This window comes from Pseudogymnoascus destructans (genome assembly GCF_001641265.1).
Source record: "Pseudogymnoascus destructans isolate 20631-21 unplaced genomic scaffold scaffold_20, whole genome shotgun sequence".
Classification (NCBI taxonomy): domain Eukaryota; kingdom Fungi; phylum Ascomycota; class Leotiomycetes; order Thelebolales; family Thelebolaceae; genus Pseudogymnoascus; species Pseudogymnoascus destructans.
This window is the reverse complement of record NW_020167539.1, coordinates 338,332-356,948: the sequence shown is the minus strand read 5'-3', so window position 1 is coordinate 356,948 and position 18,617 is coordinate 338,332. Positions and strand designations below refer to the sequence as shown.

General features: G+C 51.1%; 8 protein-coding genes across 8 annotated transcripts; 2 read left to right on the top strand and 6 right to left on the bottom strand.

Moving 5' to 3' along the window:
• Positions 1-7,729: 7,729 nt before the first annotated feature.
• VC83_07435 (uncharacterized protein) lies at positions 7,730-8,414 on the bottom strand (the record flags this gene model as incomplete). Its single annotated transcript, XM_024471006.1, has 4 exons — positions 7,730-7,917; positions 8,081-8,153; positions 8,252-8,272; positions 8,325-8,414. 4 exons carry the CDS (start codon positions 8,412-8,414, stop codon positions 7,730-7,732), a joined length of 372 nt encoding a protein of 123 aa, XP_024321422.1.
• A 20-nt stretch (positions 8,415-8,434) lies between these two features.
• Positions 8,435-8,779, bottom strand: VC83_07434 (uncharacterized protein; the record flags this gene model as incomplete). Its single annotated transcript, XM_024471005.1, has 1 exon — positions 8,435-8,779. One exon carries the CDS (start codon positions 8,777-8,779, stop codon positions 8,435-8,437), a length of 345 nt encoding a protein of 114 aa, XP_024321423.1.
• Positions 8,780-9,228: 449 nt separating this feature from the next.
• VC83_07433 (uncharacterized protein) lies at positions 9,229-9,576 on the bottom strand (the record flags this gene model as incomplete). Its single annotated transcript, XM_024471004.1, has 1 exon — positions 9,229-9,576. One exon carries the CDS (start codon positions 9,574-9,576, stop codon positions 9,229-9,231), a length of 348 nt encoding a protein of 115 aa, XP_024321421.1.
• Positions 9,577-9,857: 281 nt separating this feature from the next.
• On the bottom strand, positions 9,858-11,670 carry URA9_3 (Dihydroorotate dehydrogenase (quinone), mitochondrial; the record flags this gene model as incomplete). Its single annotated transcript, XM_024471003.1, has 2 exons — positions 10,040-11,670; positions 9,858-9,945 (listed from the first exon to the last, which is right to left on the bottom strand). Exons 1-2 carry the CDS (start codon positions 11,380-11,382, stop codon positions 9,858-9,860), a joined length of 1,431 nt encoding a protein of 476 aa, XP_024321415.1. The 5' UTR covers positions 11,383-11,670.
• Positions 11,671-12,051: 381 nt separating this feature from the next.
• RMT1_2 (type I protein arginine N-methyltransferase Rmt1) lies at positions 12,052-13,743 on the bottom strand. Its single transcript, XM_024471002.1, has 5 exons — positions 13,549-13,743; positions 13,476-13,489; positions 13,392-13,411; positions 13,227-13,336; positions 12,052-13,171 (listed from the first exon to the last, which is right to left on the bottom strand). The coding sequence occupies exons 1-5, from the start codon at positions 13,599-13,601 to the stop codon at positions 12,361-12,363; spliced, it is 1,008 nt and encodes a 335-aa protein (XP_024321419.1). The 5' UTR covers positions 13,602-13,743; the 3' UTR covers positions 12,052-12,360.
• Positions 13,744-13,828: 85 nt separating this feature from the next.
• VC83_07430 (uncharacterized protein) lies at positions 13,829-15,311 on the top strand. The gene is made up of 4 exons (XM_024471001.1): positions 13,829-14,172; positions 14,226-14,268; positions 14,319-15,084; positions 15,138-15,311. Exons 1-4 carry the CDS (start codon positions 14,047-14,049, stop codon positions 15,193-15,195), a joined length of 993 nt encoding a protein of 330 aa, XP_024321420.1. The 5' UTR covers positions 13,829-14,046; the 3' UTR covers positions 15,196-15,311.
• Positions 15,312-17,021, bottom strand: RRP3 (ribosomal RNA processing protein). Its single transcript, XM_024471000.1, has 2 exons — positions 16,668-17,021; positions 15,312-16,618 (listed from the first exon to the last, which is right to left on the bottom strand). The coding sequence occupies exons 1-2, from the start codon at positions 16,857-16,859 to the stop codon at positions 15,353-15,355; spliced, it is 1,458 nt and encodes a 485-aa protein (XP_024321439.1). The 5' UTR covers positions 16,860-17,021; the 3' UTR covers positions 15,312-15,352.
• Positions 17,008-18,565, top strand: VC83_07428 (uncharacterized protein). The gene is made up of 2 exons (XM_024470999.1): positions 17,008-17,483; positions 17,532-18,565. The coding sequence occupies exons 1-2, from the start codon at positions 17,049-17,051 to the stop codon at positions 18,483-18,485; spliced, it is 1,389 nt and encodes a 462-aa protein (XP_024321438.1). The 5' UTR covers positions 17,008-17,048; the 3' UTR covers positions 18,486-18,565.
• Positions 18,566-18,617: the final 52 nt, after the last annotated feature.

Sequence of the window (18,617 nt, the reverse complement as noted above, 5' to 3'; positions counted from 1 at the left end):
ACGCGTATGTCTACTGGGAGTATTGCAGCGAAGATGACTGCAAGCTCCACTGGAAAAAGAAACACCAGAATCAGTTGTTTCCCCGATCCTCGCCCAGGATACACTTCAGAGACGCAGAGCAAGTTCACGCCCTCAGGCGAAGCCAGTCTGAAGGGGACTTGCCTATCAAAAGCGAACAGGTATACGAGAAATACCCACATCTGCTAGACGAAGCAGAAGAGTGAGGGAAACGATCTCCCCAAGGACGACCATTGGAAGCGGATGAATACTATGCTTCCTCGGACGAGTCAAAAAACTAGGAGTCCTCGACGGTAGGCCACTGGCGAGCGACACGAAGAGGCCTAGTACAGACCAGCTATGCGCCACGACGGGCAGCATGCAACTATATGTGGTCGCTAAGATACAACAGCGACACCTCCGAGCAATGATTGACTCAGGAGCGACGGGCAACTTTATGACAAAGAAAGTAGCAGACATGCAAGGTTTCAAGACGCAATTGAAAACCGAACCATACCCGTTAATGGTCATAGATGGAGAGCCCATCTCGACTAATGAAGGAATGGTGACCCACGAAACGGTCCCATTGGAAATGGTCATGCTACACGGGCACAAGGAAACGATTCAGTTTGACATCGTGCACATGGACAACCATGCGTGCATCCTTGGTGTGCCATGGCTCAAGAAACACAACCCCCAGATCGACTGGTGGAACGAGAAAGTTGTGATGAGCCAGTGCGCGTGTGAACAACGGACGGACACGCGACAACGGGAGAAACCCTCCCAGGGCCGGAAGGAGTTATGTGCAACCTCCGAGCTCGATGACCTAGCCCAGGCATCCTCACCGACGAGTATACCGGTGGAGTACAAGGAATACGAGCAATTATTCCAGGAAGGCCCTAAGAACGAGGCGCTTCCTAAGCACCAACCATGGGATCACGAGATACCCCTAGAGAAAGACAAGAGTCCACCGTTTGGACCAATATATCAGCTATCAGAAAAAGAGCTAAAGGTACTCAAGGAGTACATTGATGATAACCTAGCAAAAGGATTCATCAAACCATCCACATCACCCGCAGGAAGTCCGGTGCTTTTCGTACCAAAGAAAGACGGCTCCCTACGGTTATGTGTGGATTATCGAGCGTTGAACAACATCACAATCAAGGACAGGTATGCCCTGCCATTAATCAATGAACTACACGATAGATTTCAAGGAGCAAAGATCTTCAGTAAGCTAGATCTGCGAGGAGCATACAACCTGATCCGAATCAAGGCTGGGGAAGAGTGGAAAACAGCATTCCGCACCCGCTATGGCCTATTCGAGTATCAAGTCATGCCCTTTGGGCTAACAAACGCACCCGCATCCATGCAACGACTGATGAATGATGCTTTGCACGAATACTTAGACATCTTTACCATTGTCTACTTAGACGATGTCCTGGTGTATTCAGCAACCAAGGAGGAGCATGTCAAGCATGTCAAACTCGTCCTGAAGAAACTAAAGGAGTACAGCTTACTCCTCAAACCAGAGAAGTGCGAGTTCCATAAAAACCAAGTCGAATTCTTGGGTTACATTATCGGAACGCACGGCATCAAGATGGACCAAGCAAAAGTAACGGCAGTGTTGGAATGGCCAACACCGACCACGGTCAAGGAAGTGCAAGCCTTCCTAGGCTTCGCCAACTTCTACCGAAGATTCATCTCGGGATATTCCAAGGTAGCTCAACCACTCACGGAGCTTACCAGAAAGGATCTCGAATTCAAATGGATGGACAAGGCAGAGGCTGCTTTCCAGGAACTTAAGACGAAGTTCACGGAAGCACCTATCCTTGCTACATTTGACCCTGCAAAGAAGATCATCCTCGAAACGGACTCTTCTGACTTCGCAATTGGAGCATGTCTGAATCAACCAGATGAGAACGGTAAGTTCAAACCAATCGCGTACTACTCTAGGAAACTGTCACCCGCGGAACTCAATTACGACATCCACGACAAGGAGCTACTGGCTATTGTCGTTGCCTTTGAGCAGTGGCGAGTATATCTTGAGGCATCCACCTACCCTGTGCAGGTATGGACGGATCACAAGAACCTCATATATTTCACCACGACCAAGGTTTTAAACCGCAGACAAGTCCGCTGGGCAGAAACCCTCGCAGCCTACAACTTCACGATAACCTATCGCAAGGGCTCCGAGAATGCAAGAGCAGATGCTCTCAGCAGACGGACTGACTACGCCGGCCCAAAGGAAGAAAGACCTAGAGCAATTCTGAAGAAAACAGATGCAGGAATACAGTACAACGAGTTACTAGCGACGATCTCAGTCATCGAAGATACAGAACTCGAGGAAAGACTCAAGAAAGCTTACGCAACAGACGAATGCGCCAAGCGAGTCTTGTCCAAAGTCGAAGGCGACTTCACCATCGACGAACAAAGATTGATTCGATACAAAGGGTTAGTGTATGTCCCAAGTCAAATGAGATGCCCGCTGGTGCAAGAACAACACTCGTTACCAGCACACGGTCATCAGGGAGTAACACGAACCTTCGAACGAATCACCCGACACTACTACTTCCCAGGTATGAGGAAGCAGGTAGAGACAGTGGTAAGAGAGTGCGATATTTGCAGCAAGTCAAAATCCAATAGGCATCTGCCATACGGACAACTCAAGTCGACACCAGTACCAAAAGGAGCGTGGAAATCAATAGCTTTGGACTTCATCGTCAAGGTTCCACCCTCCAAGGACCCGTTAACAGGAATAGAATACGACTCTATCCTCGTCATCACGGAAAGACTAACGAAATATGGGAAGTTTATACCATATCTAGAAGCTAGCGACGCTGAGGCGCTCGCATATACCTTCATTCAAGTCATATTAGCCGATCATGGGATGCCAGAAGAAATCATCTCAGATAGAGACAAGCTCTTTACTTCGAAATTCTGGAAATCATTGATGGCGCTACTGGGAACAAATCATAAGCTATCAACAGCTTTTCATCCCCAGACAGACGGCCAAACAGAAAGATTAAATCAGACCCTTGAACAGTACCTGCGAAGCTATGTCAATCATCAACAGGATAACTGGGTTCAGATCTTACCCATCGCACAGTTTGCATATAACAGCGCGATGACAGAAGCAACGAAAGTCTCACCGTTCTTTGCCAATTATGGCTACCAGCCAGAAGCATATAGGCAACCAAGACTGGATGAATCACGAGCTGAACAAGCCCTGATCGTGGTGGAACAACTGAAATCGTTCCACGAACAACTTGCGACGGACATCCAATTCTTAAATGAACGATCCGCCGCATACGCAAACAAGAAGTGCAGTATGGAACCTGCCTTCAAGGAGGGGGATAAAGTATACCTACTCCGGAAACATATCAAAACGAAACAACCAAGCACAAAGTTGGACTTCAAGAAATTGGGACCATTCAAAATATTGAACAAAGTCAGCTCAGTTAATTACAGACTGCAGCTACCCAAGAAGTCTAGACTACACCCGGTATTTCATGTCTCACTACTGGAACCAGCAAGAGGAAATACCCCATTGCGACCGACACCGAACTCCAACCCGAGAATGAGATAATCGAATATGAGGTCGAAGCGATCCTAGACAGGAGGTTAGTAGGACGTCGAGAAGAGTTTTTGATAAAATGGGAAAATTACGAACCTACGGATAATTCGTCGGAACCAACAAAGAACATCAGCAAAGAACTGCTGGAGGAATATCGACGCCGCCATCCGCCAGCCATTGATCCCAAGATGCAGGGGAGTAGGCCAGTGGATCGGAGGAAGCGGGGGTCCCGATTACAGACGAGGAGGCAGCGCTAACTGCCTGTTCCTCGGCCTCAACAGCGTCACACTTCTCAGCAGCCACACGTTCGGCCTCCTCTGCCGCATCAAGCTCGTTGAGGGTTTTCAAACCTCGCCGGAGCATATCTTTACCACGGGTTCGGATGAGGCGTTTCTGCTTCCGCAGACGAAGTAACTTCGAAAGGGTTTCTTCCTCTTCGCGATCCAGGCGATCCTCCTCCCGTTCGAGCTTCACCCAGTCGGGATGCTCAGGACCCATACAGTCACATTTTTCTTTCAAGTTGCGACGAATACACTCGGCGCACCGCCGTGAATCATTTGGAGACGACACGCAAGTAACGTTTCGCCTCACGCAGTTCGCGCAAGAATCCATTTCGGGTAGTTCGTATCCGTGGTTCTTTATTCGACGGACAAGATCGTTGCGTTCCTGGAGTTTGCGGGCAGTGTCAGTAGGCATGTTGCATGTTGAAGGAATCGCTGAGGAGCAGCAGAGTCCCGGGGACATGGACGTACTTATAGGATTCGAGACGAATGCCCAGGGGAAGGGAGCGAGTGTTACGACGGAACAAGAAGGCTGGCCAACTACAGGACAGGAAGGAGGGAGGTCGCATGAGACCGGCCCTGGTACCTGGAGGGGCAGCGGGGAATAGTAGTTCCGAAAGTATCACGTGACGGACTCGCAGGATGATGAGAAGAGTCCTAAGAGTCCAGGACTCCGAGGACTCGAGTGAGTTCCCAGGAGTCCACTAGGCACGTGACGGACTCGCAGGATGATGAGAAGAATCCTAAGAGTCCAGGACTCCGAGGACTCGAGTGAGTTCCCAGGAGTCCACTAGGCACGACGCCACTATATAAGTAGATAGTATTTCCTTAGATAGGAGCTTCGTGCTCAACTCAATACAGTATTTGTTATATACTAGTAACGTGTTACTTGAAGCCTTTGTGTCTGATCCCCTGCCTCCTCTGATAAGTAAACCTTTACGCAAGAGAACCTCTGTGCCTTCTATCGTTTAGAAGTCAGCGTTACATGTACCCCAGAGCGAACAAAGCGAACTCTGGTTTCGCACACTAAACGGAGTCGATACAGCACAACTCTAGCATGACATACAACGCACCTTCCTGACACGGCATATAAACAGGGTTGTTACAGATGCAATTACAAACAGAATTACCGCCAACACAGAATGCTCTTCTCACGGATACCATTCGGAGATGTTGCGGAAATGATTCTCACAGTGTGTTTCGCGGACAAACACTCTCTTAAGAGGGGGGGTAGTGTAAGGATGCCTGTCCCTCAGTGACGGAAAGGATCTGAGTCGGGCAGGTTAGCCGAGTCGGACCCGTTTCGGGTACTTAAGGGGATTGATGTAATGGTGGGTGCACCAGATATGAGAATCTAGCCACCCAAGGAAGGGATGAATTTACTAAGACAACACACTGTCTTAGGAAACAGAGCCAAAGGGTTGTAGCTTAGACTATTCCACAACGCAGCAATCAGGTGTATGATGTGGTGAAGTGGTTTAGACAAGTTGCAACAAATGTTGAGTCTGAGAACTCAGGGGTAAGTCAGAGGTTAGCACCTCACTGACTTTTCAAAAACAGAGAATAACAAGATCAATGCTTGGAAGCTTGGAAAAGACGTAGAAGTATGTGCTAGTCGATTTACTGTATTGCCTGCTTGCCCTTTCTTAAGGAAAGGGCAATCCTATTTATGCTAAAGGAGTGTAGTTCTCTCATTTTCCAAGACTTTCCATGACTAACCAGGCTTGGTAACTGTAGTCGACATAAGAGAATCCCATAGAACCATCTCTTGGGTTCCTAGCCTAATCGTCGTAACCAACTTTTCGCTTCGCTCAAGGTTGGAGGAAGCGATCCGCGCGCACGAGAAATGGAGGGGAAGCGAAGTACGCGCACGAGAAACGTGCGTCTGTTCACCGCTACTCTTCAACAAAACCATTTCCATAGCTGTACATAGTAATTTATATTGTAACCTGATGTAATTCATTTAATGGAAGGGACTCCTATATCAAATGCCCGTGAGTGGCTCGCAGAAAATCCTTCTGAGTCGAGGCGTGTTGCTAGTCGTATTTTCAAGATCCCAGGATCAACTCTACGAGGAAGCATCAAGCGCCGTATTCAGAACCCACAGCAACGTAAAGGGGGGCAGAATAGGGTACTCTCTACTGCTCAGGCAGAGGCCCTTAAGAAATGGATCCTCGAGCAATATTACCTAGGGCTTGGAGCCAATAGGAATATGCTATTTACTGCAGTCTGCCAGCTCCGGAGCCCATTACCTCCACCGTCACAGAGCTGGCTTACTAAATATATTCAGAATCAGCTTCCGGAATTCCATTTTATCACTACAAAGCCTATTGCACAGCAGCGTACGAAAGCCCAAGACGAATCTAAGATTATTGAATGGTTTGAAAAATACTTCCAATTTATATGGGATCGCAATATATTACCGGAGTCAATTTGGAATATGGATGAAACGGGATTTAGGATTGGAATTCCTGGAGGTGAGAGAGTTATGGTACCACAGGCAGTAAAAGAACTCTATACTCCAAGCCCTGAGAATCGTACGTCTATTACAGTTATGGAGACAGTATCTGCAACAGGAAGAGTAATTCCACCTGTACTTATTGTACCGGGTAAAATCCATATGGATTCTTGGTACCCAGAAAATCTTAAAGGCAAAGAACTGATATTACTCTCTGATACTGGCTATTTGAATAGCCAGCTTGCCTTACGGTGGCTAGAGCACTTTGCAGTGCATACAGCTCCATATGCAAATGGGAATCCCAGGGTTCTACTCCTTGATTCTCATATAAGCCATACGAGCGATGATTTCATCATTACAGCAGACAAATATAACATCATCGTTTTCGCCTTTCCCTCACACCTTACACACATTTTACAGCCATTAGATGTGGGAATATTCCAGCCATATAAGCACTGGCACCGAGAGGCTGTGCTCTATGCCATACGGAATATGGACGTTACATACGACCTACCCTCATTTATGAGAGATCTCACCAAAATCCGGGAACAGACTTTTAAGGAGTCTACAATACTCTCAGCTTTCCGGAAAGCTGGAATCTGGCCAATAAGCTGTAATACAGCCCTCACGAAGCTACGTACATACTCGCAGCCTACTAGCCAGCCTCAGAAGAGCCTACGCCTACCTTACCAATACGGCCTATTACCCCTAAACCCTCCACTTTTCGGGGGGTTGAAGAGGGGCTACAGCGCTGGAAAGACCGGGTTCCGGAGGCCTTTAGTAGCCCCTCACGTACGAGCTATACGAACTGGCTTACTGGGGCTGAAGAGGTTATGGCGGTAGGCCGGCTCCAAGAACTTGACCTATGGGTGGCTCGGCGGCAGGTGGAGGAGTCGAAGAAGCGGGCGAGCCGAAGCCGGGCCCGGCTTCAGAACGGAGGTGAGCTCGTAGCTGCCGAAGCCCACGAGCTTCGGGCCCAGAAAGCCGAGCTTCTAGCCCAGAAGCTCGCAGCCAAAGAAGCCCGGGAGGCTCGCCAGGCTAGAAACCAGGCCCAGAAGCAGCTCCACCAGGCTGGAATTAAGGCCCGGAAAGAAGAGCGTTTCCGGAAGAAGAGCCTGGCTACTCTTCAGGGATTAGGCCTCCCAATTCCTGATCCAGAAACCCTCGAAAGTGAGGGCGAATATGAGAATGGGAGTGGAAATGGGAGCGGGAATGGGAGTGATCATGGGAATGAGGAAATGATAATTTTTTAAAATGGTGAAATTTTGTACCTTTACATACAATTTACTATAGGGAGGTACTTAGGACTACAATTTTTCTCGTGCGCGCACTTCGCTTCCCCTCCATTTCTCGTGCGCGCGGATCGCTTCCTCCAACCTTGAGCGAAGCGAAAAGTTGGTTACGACGATTATGCCCGTTCTAGCTTATACCCGTGATCTTAGCGCTGCCGATCCTGCAGAGCTCGCGCTCTCTGCAGGTATAGTCGCCGAGGGCCACGAGATAGTTGTAGCACGCAATTACGTCGTCGACGTCGGCGACGTATTCGCACCCCTCGCTAGGGGTGCGGCAGCGGGTCACTTGTGTGAATTCATCATCTCGGGGCGCGACTGTAGATGGTGTGTTGGTTTGCTGAACTATGCCCTCACTACTCAAAATACATCGCATCTCATCCCCCTTTTTAACCGCACAGATGGGACTGAAGCAAAGATAAGTCTCCGTTATTTTAAAAAAAAGGTGCGGGGTATATATATATATGGGTGCAGAGCTCACTTCGATCATTCTCATTTACCAGCCTCCAGCCCCTCCCTGCACCTATCAGCCTTTCTAGGTGCTCATAAGGCGCCTGTTATTCAGGGTTTAGATGTAAGCCAACAGGCCAATTTCCTGAAAGCAACTCCTTAATATCATAATTTCCCGCTGCCATAGCCACATCCAACGGACTCCTGCCATGGCCATCCCGTGCTGCCGTATTAGCACCTTTTTCAATGAGGAGCCGCACCATATCAACAAATACCTCCTTGGCGGCGGCGACGGCATGAAGCAGGGTGGTTCCATTGTCCAGCTTAGCATTCGCATCCTCACCTCCGTCGAGCGGGACTTTCATGGCATCTAAGCGCCTCCTGCTCAACCTTCGTATAGCGGCGTGTATCCGCAATCGAAACTCTTCAGATTGACATCGTAACCAGCGTCAATCAGCAATTTCAGCGAATCCGGTCGCGTAAAACGTGCTGCAGTATAATCCGCACCGTGGTGTCCAAGGGACCGCGCTCTCTCTAGAGTTTCGGGTCGGTCAATCGTTGCCGCCCAGAGCAGGTATTTCGGAGCTCCATCGCGGCGGTGGTAGAGCTCGGGGGTTAGTAAACTGTAGAGGTATCGCTTTGCCCTTAAGAATGTTGCTAGGTCGCTTTGTGAATGGAGTTCGCGTCCAATAACTAGTAGAAGCTCGCGTGGGAGATCAAGGAGCCGCATTGAGGAATATTATCTGAGTTTAATGTTCTTCGGGGGAAGCGCAAAGTCTAGATTGACTAATTGGCGGGTTAGTAACTGTGTTTTGATGCCCCTTGGGGAACGGCTTTGGTTGGCTGGACAAGCCAACCCCTTACATAGGACACCCCGTCACATTTCCCTTTACAGTGCAACAGATCCCATCGCCATAACTCCATCATAGAACTCATACTATGCCTTATATATATAAGGGTCTCATCCGAGTTTTAAGCCCCCACTACCGTGAGAAATCGACCAGCGTTGTGGCTGCTGTGGCGCGCAAATTCATCCCTCTATCTTCAAATACTTTTCCCTCCAACATACCCATAACCCCTCCCCTGCGCCTCTGGGCGGATCCGAATACTCATCGTACAACTCCTATGGTGCGGATGCGTAGTGTGCTGGAGATTTACGTATCCGATGATATTCGGGGTTTACAGAACGGAGGGATTGGGGGTGCAGACCAGGACTCCGAGGAAAGCTTCGCGGAATCCGCGCATGAAACTATCTACATCCGCTGAAGACGCTGGCTTGACCAGGTAGTTTGTTGTGTTCTCGGAACTGGTGCGGTCGGAGAGGATGGAGAGGATGAAGGCTTTGTCGCGCGGCGTGCCTTCTAGTCCGCGGTAGATTAGACGCTCTGAGCTGAATGAGGAGGCCATGTTTCTTGAAGTGTTGGGATGGATTGAGATGTTTGTATTGATTTTATAGTGGTGAAATGCGTTAATTTGCTTTACGCCATGGGCGAATCTAAGGTGGGAGACGCTGCCCCTGCCAGGCATGCAACCTGCGCCATACTGATCGAGTTAGTACACGTTACGCAACAACCAAAGGGACCTTCCTATATAGTATAGAATAATATATGAAGCTACTTGCTCATCTGATCCCGGGTTGAAGGACAACTTGCTTCATCCGATGATTAATTTGGATGGTAATTGAAACTTTGTTGGTTTTTTTTGTTATACAATGTCTAGGCTACTTGATACAACACTCTAGGTATAATCTTCTCCCTCTCTCTTTCTCACATACGTCTTCCTCAAGGGAGGTGGGAGGTTAGTTTAGTTTAGTCGCTGCGCGGTGTGTTGCGGTCAATCTCCTTGCGCATCTCATGCTTGATCTTTGTGAGCGTTCCAGCGCCGCCGTAGACGAGTCTGTTGGTTCTTGTCAGCTATTATGTCTTCGGAAAACATCCCCCAAAGGGCTTCGCGAGTAAAACAAAAAGCGCTCAGGAAGAAGGAAACTTACGCGGTATAAACCTGCACCATATCAGCCCCTGCCTCCAAAACCTTCAACGCCTCCTTCCCATTCGTAACACCCCCACTCCCAAACACCGTCTTCCTCTCCCCACCCTTCCCCTTATCCAACTCCTCCCTATACTTCCTCACCAGATCCACCGTCCCCTCAAACAGCTGCGGTCCCGAATACCCGCCCGCCTCCTCCCTCAGTATCCGCTCCTCGTCCGCGGGCAGCATGAACCCAGCCGGAACGGGCGCCGGCCGCCTCTTAGTGGTGTTTCCAACGATGACTCCGTCAACGCCCGAGTCCCACACCGCGTTACAGATTCCCTCTACCTGCTTGGCCTCCCGCTCATCAGGGGAAACCTTCACCATAACCCTCGGCACGACCTTCCTATCCGTCTCCCCCGCCGCCTTAACAACCGCCTTCAAAATCGCCGTCAACGGCGCCTGCGCCTGGAGGTCCCTCAGCCCCGCGGTATTGGGACTGGAGACATTGACAACCAGCACATCAGCGTAGCGCGCGAGGCGCTTAACACAGTACACGTAATCCGCGACGACAGAGTCAATATCATCGGGCGTGCTCGCGTTCTTCCCAATCTGCACACCCATCAATTTCCCCTCCGCCAGCGATCCCGGTGGTACACCAGCCTCGCCATTAAGGACACGACGCTCGCCATCATCACCACCGCCAAAGCCGGCAGAGATGGCGTAACGACGGACGCGCTCGCGGAGACGCGCAGCAACGGCGTCGGCGCCGAGGGAGTTGAGTCCGAAGCGGTTGATCAGGGCGTTTTGGGAGGGGATACGGAAGAGGCGCGGCTGGGGGTTTCCGGCTTGCGGCTTAGGCACTATGCCGCCGACTTCGGTGTATGCGGCGCCGAGGGCGAGGAGGGCGTCGGGGACGGAGGCGTTCTTGTCGATTCCGGCAGAGGTGCCGACGGGGGAGGTGAGGACGTGGCCGAAGATTGTGGTGCTCAGATCTGGTCCGGCAGCGTGGGCGCGCTCGCGGGGGTGGAGACCGAGGGTATAGAGTGTTGAGAGGGCCGTCAGGGTTACGGAATGGGCGCGTTCGGGGTCGGGGACAAGGTAGCGGAGGGAGGGGACGATGAGATGGCGGTGTAGCGCCGTGAAGCGGGTGTCGGTTGCGGAGAGGTAGGTTATGAGGAGAGCGGTGGTAAGGAAGGTGGTGGTGACGAGGCGCTTGAGGGCTGTGACGATGCGGGAGGGGGGAGGGGGGGTGCTGGTCGTGGAGGAGAGGCGGGTGAGGCGTGCTGGGGCGCGGGGGAGGGTTGGGCGCGTGAGGGTACGGAGGGCGAGGGGGGTGCGCGAGAGGCGCGGTAGGAAGCTCATCGTGAGGGGATTGGTGAGGGCTGTCCTCCGCTGCGTAGGTGAGGTGTGTGGGTGTTCAATTGGGGGGGGATGTTAGGGAGGGAAGTGATGTCGGGGAGGTTTCAAAAAAAAAATCGGCGGCTAGTCCCGACGTCGCGGAGGGATCCCTGGCAGAATAAAAAAATTAGAGTTATCGCGGATCGTGGAGATGTAGATCGATAAGGTAAGGGGGGCGCCACGGATTTATTATGGAATTATATTTTTGGGGGGATATAGTGGTTTAATGGAGAAATTCAGTGTGCATAGTGGGAAATATATAAAATATATCGCCGAATTAATACAGGGTTAGCAATTCGAATATAAACTTGAATACTAGGCTATATTCATATTCATGAATAAAAATTATACTTTCTTATATTCTACCTAGCCTTACCTCTAAGCTAGCTTATAACTTAAATAATAAGTAACTTTAGATAGGAAACTGGGCTGCTGATGATCAAAAGCGGCAATCCTTGCATCTCCTTAACTAGCATGGCGGAAATCTAGATTTAAGAATCTCAGCATCATTGTCCCACATGAAAAATTCCGACAATACTACCAACAGTATTAGTATTACCTAAACTACTACACATGAATCTCACCGAGCAGTCATTTCGACACTTTCCTCCAACATCTCATATAGCAAAACGATTTATTTTTAGATCAATCATTTATATTCCTTCTAATCCGACTCAATGGTCAGTCAAGACGCTTTTCAGGCTGCGTCGACTATTATATGCAACCGCGAGTCTGGTTCGTGACATTATGTCGTACCGTAACTATGCATCATAAGTAGGAGCTATCCCTATGCCCGGCCCATCTGAACGCCAATCTAAATAACAAAACGCATTCATTCATCCATCCACATTCCGCAAAATAAAAAAAACACATAGATCAAGTGGGAACGGTCCGCGCTCTAAGCTGCTAGGTGCCGTCCCAAAACACCACTAAACACCCCCTCTAACACATCTTGTACTCGCAGGCGCCCTCGGCCGTCCTCGTGACGTCCTCAGTCTCGAGCTTGTACGAGATCTTGACGTCGAGGTCACGCGGGTTCTGCTCGTTGGGCTTGTTGGTGAGGACGCCCTTGATCTTCTCGCCTTGCTGCACGGTAAGGACCTCACGCAGGTAGAAGACGGTCTGCTTCCAGTGAGTGTACTTGGTGTGTGGGCCGGTGGAGAAGCGGATGGCCTTGTGGCAGGCGGTGAAGTCGATATCGAACCACGCGATAAGGGCGTGGACGAAGTCATCGCGGCGGGCCTCGAGGACGAAGGGGGAGGTGAAAGCAAGGTCGGCGACGGTGCAGGTGTAGAGATCGAGGGTGAGGACGGCGGTGGGGTCGGTGACGACGGCCTTGATCTCGACGGTGTCGACGAGGGGCTCAGTGAGGGCGGTCTTCTTGAGGGGAGAGTAGTCGAATCCGTAGACGTTGTCCCAGAAGCCAATCTTCTCATCCTTGTACTCACCGTCCTCAATGCCAGCCATGAAGATGGTGGCCTTGTCGGGGAAGATCAGTCCGTTGGGAACGAGGTACTTGTCTCTGGCCCAGAGGACGGTGTCCAGCATGGACTCGTAGAGAAGGAAGTATCCCATCCACTCAGAGATGATGATGTCAACCTTGTCAAATGGGAGCACAACATCCTCCATCTTTCCTTGTAAGAGAGTGATCTTGTCGGTCAGGCCGTTGACCTCGACAATCTCCTTTGCCTTGCCAATAATCGTAGACATATCGACACCGATAACGTGCTTTGCGCCAGCCTTGGCGGCGAACCTGGAGACTGAAGTCAGTGGCGGCGCATAGTGAGCGACAAAGGGCAGGAACTCACATGCTGAGAATACCAGTTCCACAGCCGACATCGAGCACAACCTTGTCCTTGAACAGGTGCTTGTTCTGCACAATAGCGTTCATGTATGACCTGGTTCGGACCTCATCTTTCTGAGAAAATTGTCAGATAAGGGACTTCCGCCACCTGGGAAAGGGGCATAGCTACCAACATCTCCTCGTGAATGCCTTTATTGCAAAAGTCTGATTAGCGGAGAGGGACAGGGGGAAGTGGCGCTGTATATGTGCATACCATGGTGGTTGTAACTGGCAAGAATATTAGCAAAAGCTTGTCTACAAATTCTCCAACATCTCCATGCACGCACCTGTTGAAGTAATGGGCCTCGGACGGCGCCAGGGTCTTGAGATCGGTCGCCATAGTTGGAGATCGTAGGGGTAGGTAGGTAAGGGTATTGAGGGAGGGTGCGCTGCAAAAACAGAAGTAAGATGTTTATACAAGAAGGTTTTGTTGCGGTGAGAGAAATATAAGAAAGAGAGAATGGAGGGGTGTTTGCGTGGGGAATGTACGATGCCAAGACTTAACGGGCTGGGGGGAACCTAATCTTTTTATTTACATCCTGAAATTTTATCTCCCCCACTGTAAATGCCCGTTAAAATTCAAATGACCGTTATGATTCGAGAACCAGTTTTCTCCACGGTTCGAGCCGCTCAAGATGGCGCTAGACTATTCTTGGATGTGGATTTGCGCCGCTTATGTCGATGGTGCATCGTAGGACCAGCATCTCCTTAAAACAAGAGTTGCTCCCAAGAGTCAACTATAACATCCAAGGCTTGGCCCAGTACTCCAATTGCCACTATTCAGGATGATATTGAGGTATCTACGAAACATTGGGGGCCTCCCTCTTCTCCTTCTTGCCCTATGCCTCTTGATGGGGACAACCACTGCCTCAGTGGGTGACAGGCTGCCGGAGTTTCGGAAATGCTTAGAGGTCCGTCGAACCCCAGCTTCCTCCTGTCCATCCCCCTCCTAACCAGTCTCCAGGTGTGCAAAGCAGAGAACTGCAAGAATGGCGACTCCTCCGTTGGTACGTCCAGCGCTCTCCCACTACTCTCCCCCAACTGATCCCGCGACCAGCTCTCTTCCACCGCCTGCTCCTCTGGACCTGCCCTGCCGAATGCGACTACACCTGCCAGCATATAATCACCGACATGCGCGTTTCTTCGGACCCCCCCCTCCCCATCGTCCAATTCCACGGCAAGTGGCCCTTCCACCGCATCCTCGGCATGCAAGAGCCTTTCTCCGTCATTTTCTCCCTCCTCAACTATGCCGCGCACTACCAGGGCCTCCACAAGATCCGCAAGTTCATACCAGAATCCTACCCGCTGCGCAAATACTATGTCAACCTCGCATACGTCGGCATGGTTAGCTGGATCGCCAGCTCCATCTTCCACACCCGAGACTTCCAGTTGACGGAGGAACTGGATTACTTCGGCGCCGGCGCGAACGTGCTCTACGGCCTATACTACACCCCCGTCCGCGTCTTCCGTCTCGACAAGGGCGGCGCGCGGGCGAAGAGCGTAGTTCGCGCCTGGACGACGCTGTGTATTCTCCTGTTCCTGGCACACGTCACGTATCTGAAGTACTACTCGTGGGACTACACGTATAACATGGCTGCGAACATCGCGGCGGGGATCCTGCAGAATGCGATGTGGACGTGGTTCTCTATCACGCGGTATCGGGAGTCGAAGCGCATGTGGGCGGTGTGGCCGGGGATTGTGGTAGCCTGGGTCATGATTGCGATGAGTTTGGAGTTGTTGGATTTTCCGCCGATAGGGGGGCATTTGGATGCACATGCGTTGTGGCATCTGGGGACGGTGTTTCCGACTGTGTTGTTTTATAAGTAAGCAAGCTCCCTGTTGGTATGATGTGACATTTACTGATACTCTGTTGTAGCTTTTTGCTCAAAGACTCGCAAAATGATAAGCCTTCAACCTGGCGGTTGAAGGCTTAATAGGGGGCAGGTTTGAGTCTTAAAAGTTGGAATCTATTGTGGCGTCGCTTCATTGGAGCTTAATTAAGATACCCAGGAATACCATTAAATAATATACAATAATCGTGCAAGCCACCATACTCCACATCCCAGACCCAGCCCTATTTTCAGCTTTAATTTAACCCTCCTCCTTATCCATCTCATCTCTCCCTCTCTTCCCAGGCTTCGCCGGTCTCCTTCCCTTCAGCACAGCTCCCTTATTCCCACGATCCTCATGTAGATTCTTCATCTCGTTCCTCGCATGCCTCTGTGCCTCCTCCACCCTCGCCTTAAACACCATAACCTCATCCTTAACATACTTATACTCATTCTGCTTCATCCCCAACGCCGCCTCGATCCTCAACCAGATCTCCACATCATACTGCGTAACGATACTAATCGCATGACCCGACTTCCCCGCACGCGCTGTACGACCCACACGATGGATATACGTCTTGCTATCAGGTGGAAGATCGTAGTTCAGCACGACATCAACTGACGGAATATCAAGACCACGCGCCGCAACATCAGTCGCAACGAGAATCTCGCGCGATCCAGCGCGGAACTTGTTAAGTGCGCCCAGACGCGCCGACTGCGACAGCTGGCCGTGCAGCGGGATGGCGCCGAAGCCGAGGGTGCGCAGCAGGATAGCGAGGCGCTGCGTCTCGTTCACGGTGCGGGTGAAGACGATGGCGGACTGGCCGGCGAAGTCGTTGAGGAGGTAGATGAGGTAGGTGTCCTTGTGGGGATGGGGGATGAAGAGGTAGCTCTGGAGGAGGGTCGAGACAGTTTGGTACTTGTTGGTGCTGATTTGCACGCGGAGGGGGTCGCGGAGGGAGGCGCGCTGGAGAGACTCGACTTTGGAGGACATGGTGGCGGAGAAGAGGTAGGTGCGGCGCTCCCGGGGGAGGACTTTGAGGATCTTGTCGAGGATTGGGCCGAAGTCGAGGTCGAGGAGACGGTCGGCTTCGTCCATGACGAGGTACTTTAGGGCGCGGAGAGAGAAGCCTTTGGTGTTCTCCAGGTGGTCAAGGAGACGACCGGGTGTCGCAACGATGATATGTGGCTTCTTGCCTAGTGCTATGGATTGGGTAACCATGTCCATGCCACCGACTATGACGGCGCATCGGACTGAGATGAGAATCCCCAGGCCCTCGAAGGACTTGGAAATCTGGTATGCCAGTTCACGGGTCGGGGCGAGAACAAGCCCAAACAGAGGCTGCGGTTTATCTAGCAGAGCCTGTAGAATTGGCAGAGCAAATGCCGCTGTCTTTCCACTACCAGTCTCTGCGAGGCCGATGAGATCGCGTCCAGCTAAGGCGGGGGGGATCGATTCTTGCTGGATTGGGGTTGGGCTCTTGTACCCAAGGGATTCGCAGGCTTCGCATAACGAGTCAATGACTCCCTGTAAGGAATTAGCATTGAGCATGTCAAATGTCTATCTGGGTCCGTACGAGGTCTTTGAATGTCTTGGGCGCAACATCTTCTGCGTCGACTTCTACATCGCCCGCCTTCTCGGAGGCTTCAGGTGTGGGGGAGCTGCTACTCCTCGTCGAAGCTGCTGGCTCTACTGTTTTCGTCGTCTTTGGTACATCTCCAGATGCAACATCTTTAGTAATCTTCCTTTTTTTAACTACAGACGACATTGTGGTGTTTAATGTTCAAAAACGTCCCAGTAACGGTCCAGCGAAGAAAGTTGTGCATCGGGAGAAAATCTTTATCAGCTTATCTCAATCCCTGCGCTAATTTGTAACACAAAGTTACTACAGCCTCGAAATTATTCCTGACTTTTCATAACCCCAACTGCAACTGCCAGCTTGCAAAACGACGCAAAAATGGCACATAAACGCACCAAGAAGCGCACTCATGTCGGGGCCAAGGGTGGTGAGAACAAGGCCGTCACTGCGAACCAGGTCAATCGCACGCCGAAGAGCATGGTTATTCGCATTGGCGCTGGCGAGGTGGGACCGAGTGTAAGCCAGTTGGTCAAGGATGTACGATTGATGATGGAGCCTGGCACTGCCGCGAGGCTGAAGGAGAGGAGATCGAATAGGCTGCGGGATTATCTCACGATGGCTGGCCCCTTGGGTGTGTCTCATCTTATGCTCTTCTCGAGGTCGGAGTCTGGGAACACGAACATGCGCTTGACTGTTACGCCGAGAGGACCAACGCTTCACTTCAGAGTCGAGAAATACTCCCTCTGCAAGGATGTTAAGAAGGCACTTAAGCACCCGAAGGGAGGTGGAAAGGAATACCTGTCGCCGCCGCTGGTATGTTGAGCGCACTCCCATAGATTGAATATAACTAACCCACCCCAGCTCGTCATGAACAACTTCACAGCCCCAGCTGTAGATGAATCAAAGGCCGAGTCAAAGAACAAAGTCCCCCGCCACCTCGAGTCCCTCACAACCACCATGTTCCAGTCCCTATTCCCACCCATCTCCCCCCAGACCACACCACTTTCATCCATCCGCCGCGTTCTCCTTCTGAACCGCGTAATCGACCCGAACGATGACAGCTCATACGTTATCAACCTCCGCCACTACGCCATCACAACCAAGAAGACGGGCCTGTCACGACCGCTGCGCCGCCTGAACGCCGCCGAGAAGCTGCTGCACCAGGGTAACAACAAGAAGAGCAAGGCTAGCTTACCGAATCTGGGAAAGCTGGAGGATATTGCGGATTTCATGATCGGCGGCGAGAACGGTGAAGGGTACATGACTGATGCGACGTCTGGAAGTGAGGTGGAGACGGATGCGGAGGTTGAAATGCTGGAGTCTACGACTAGAAAGGTTCTTAACAGCAAGGCGAGGCAACGCGCGAGAGCCGCGGAAGGAAAAGAGGGTGATGCACCTGGTGTTGAGAAGCGTGCGGTCAAGCTCGTTGAGTTGGGCCCGCGGATGAGACTTCGCATGACCAAGGTCGAGGAGGGTGTATGCAACGGAAAGGTTATGTGGCACGAGTACATTAACAAGACCGCCGCAGAGCTGAAGGAGATGGATAAGGTCTGGGAGAAGAGGAGACAAGAGAAGGAGGCGAGGAAGAAGATTCAGAAGGAGAACGTAGAGAGGAAGAAGAGGGAGAAGAAGGCCAGCGGTGCAGGTGCCAAGAAGGACGGCGAGGAGGAAGATGATGATGATGAGTACGATGAGATGGATGTGGATGAGTGGGATAGCGAGGGGTTGGAGGGAGATGCGGAGATGGAAGTGAATGAGGATGCTGAGGAAGAGGGTAATTGGGAAGAACAGCAGAAGGATATTGCCGCTGGTTAGACATCTGGATTTAAGGAATAGGAAAGGTTTGGAGTTAGGGGCTATTGTACGGCTGGCGAACAAAGAGTTTTTACCAAGGATAATCTATATAATGAATGTATGGATTGCAAATATACTACGTGATGAGTGCAT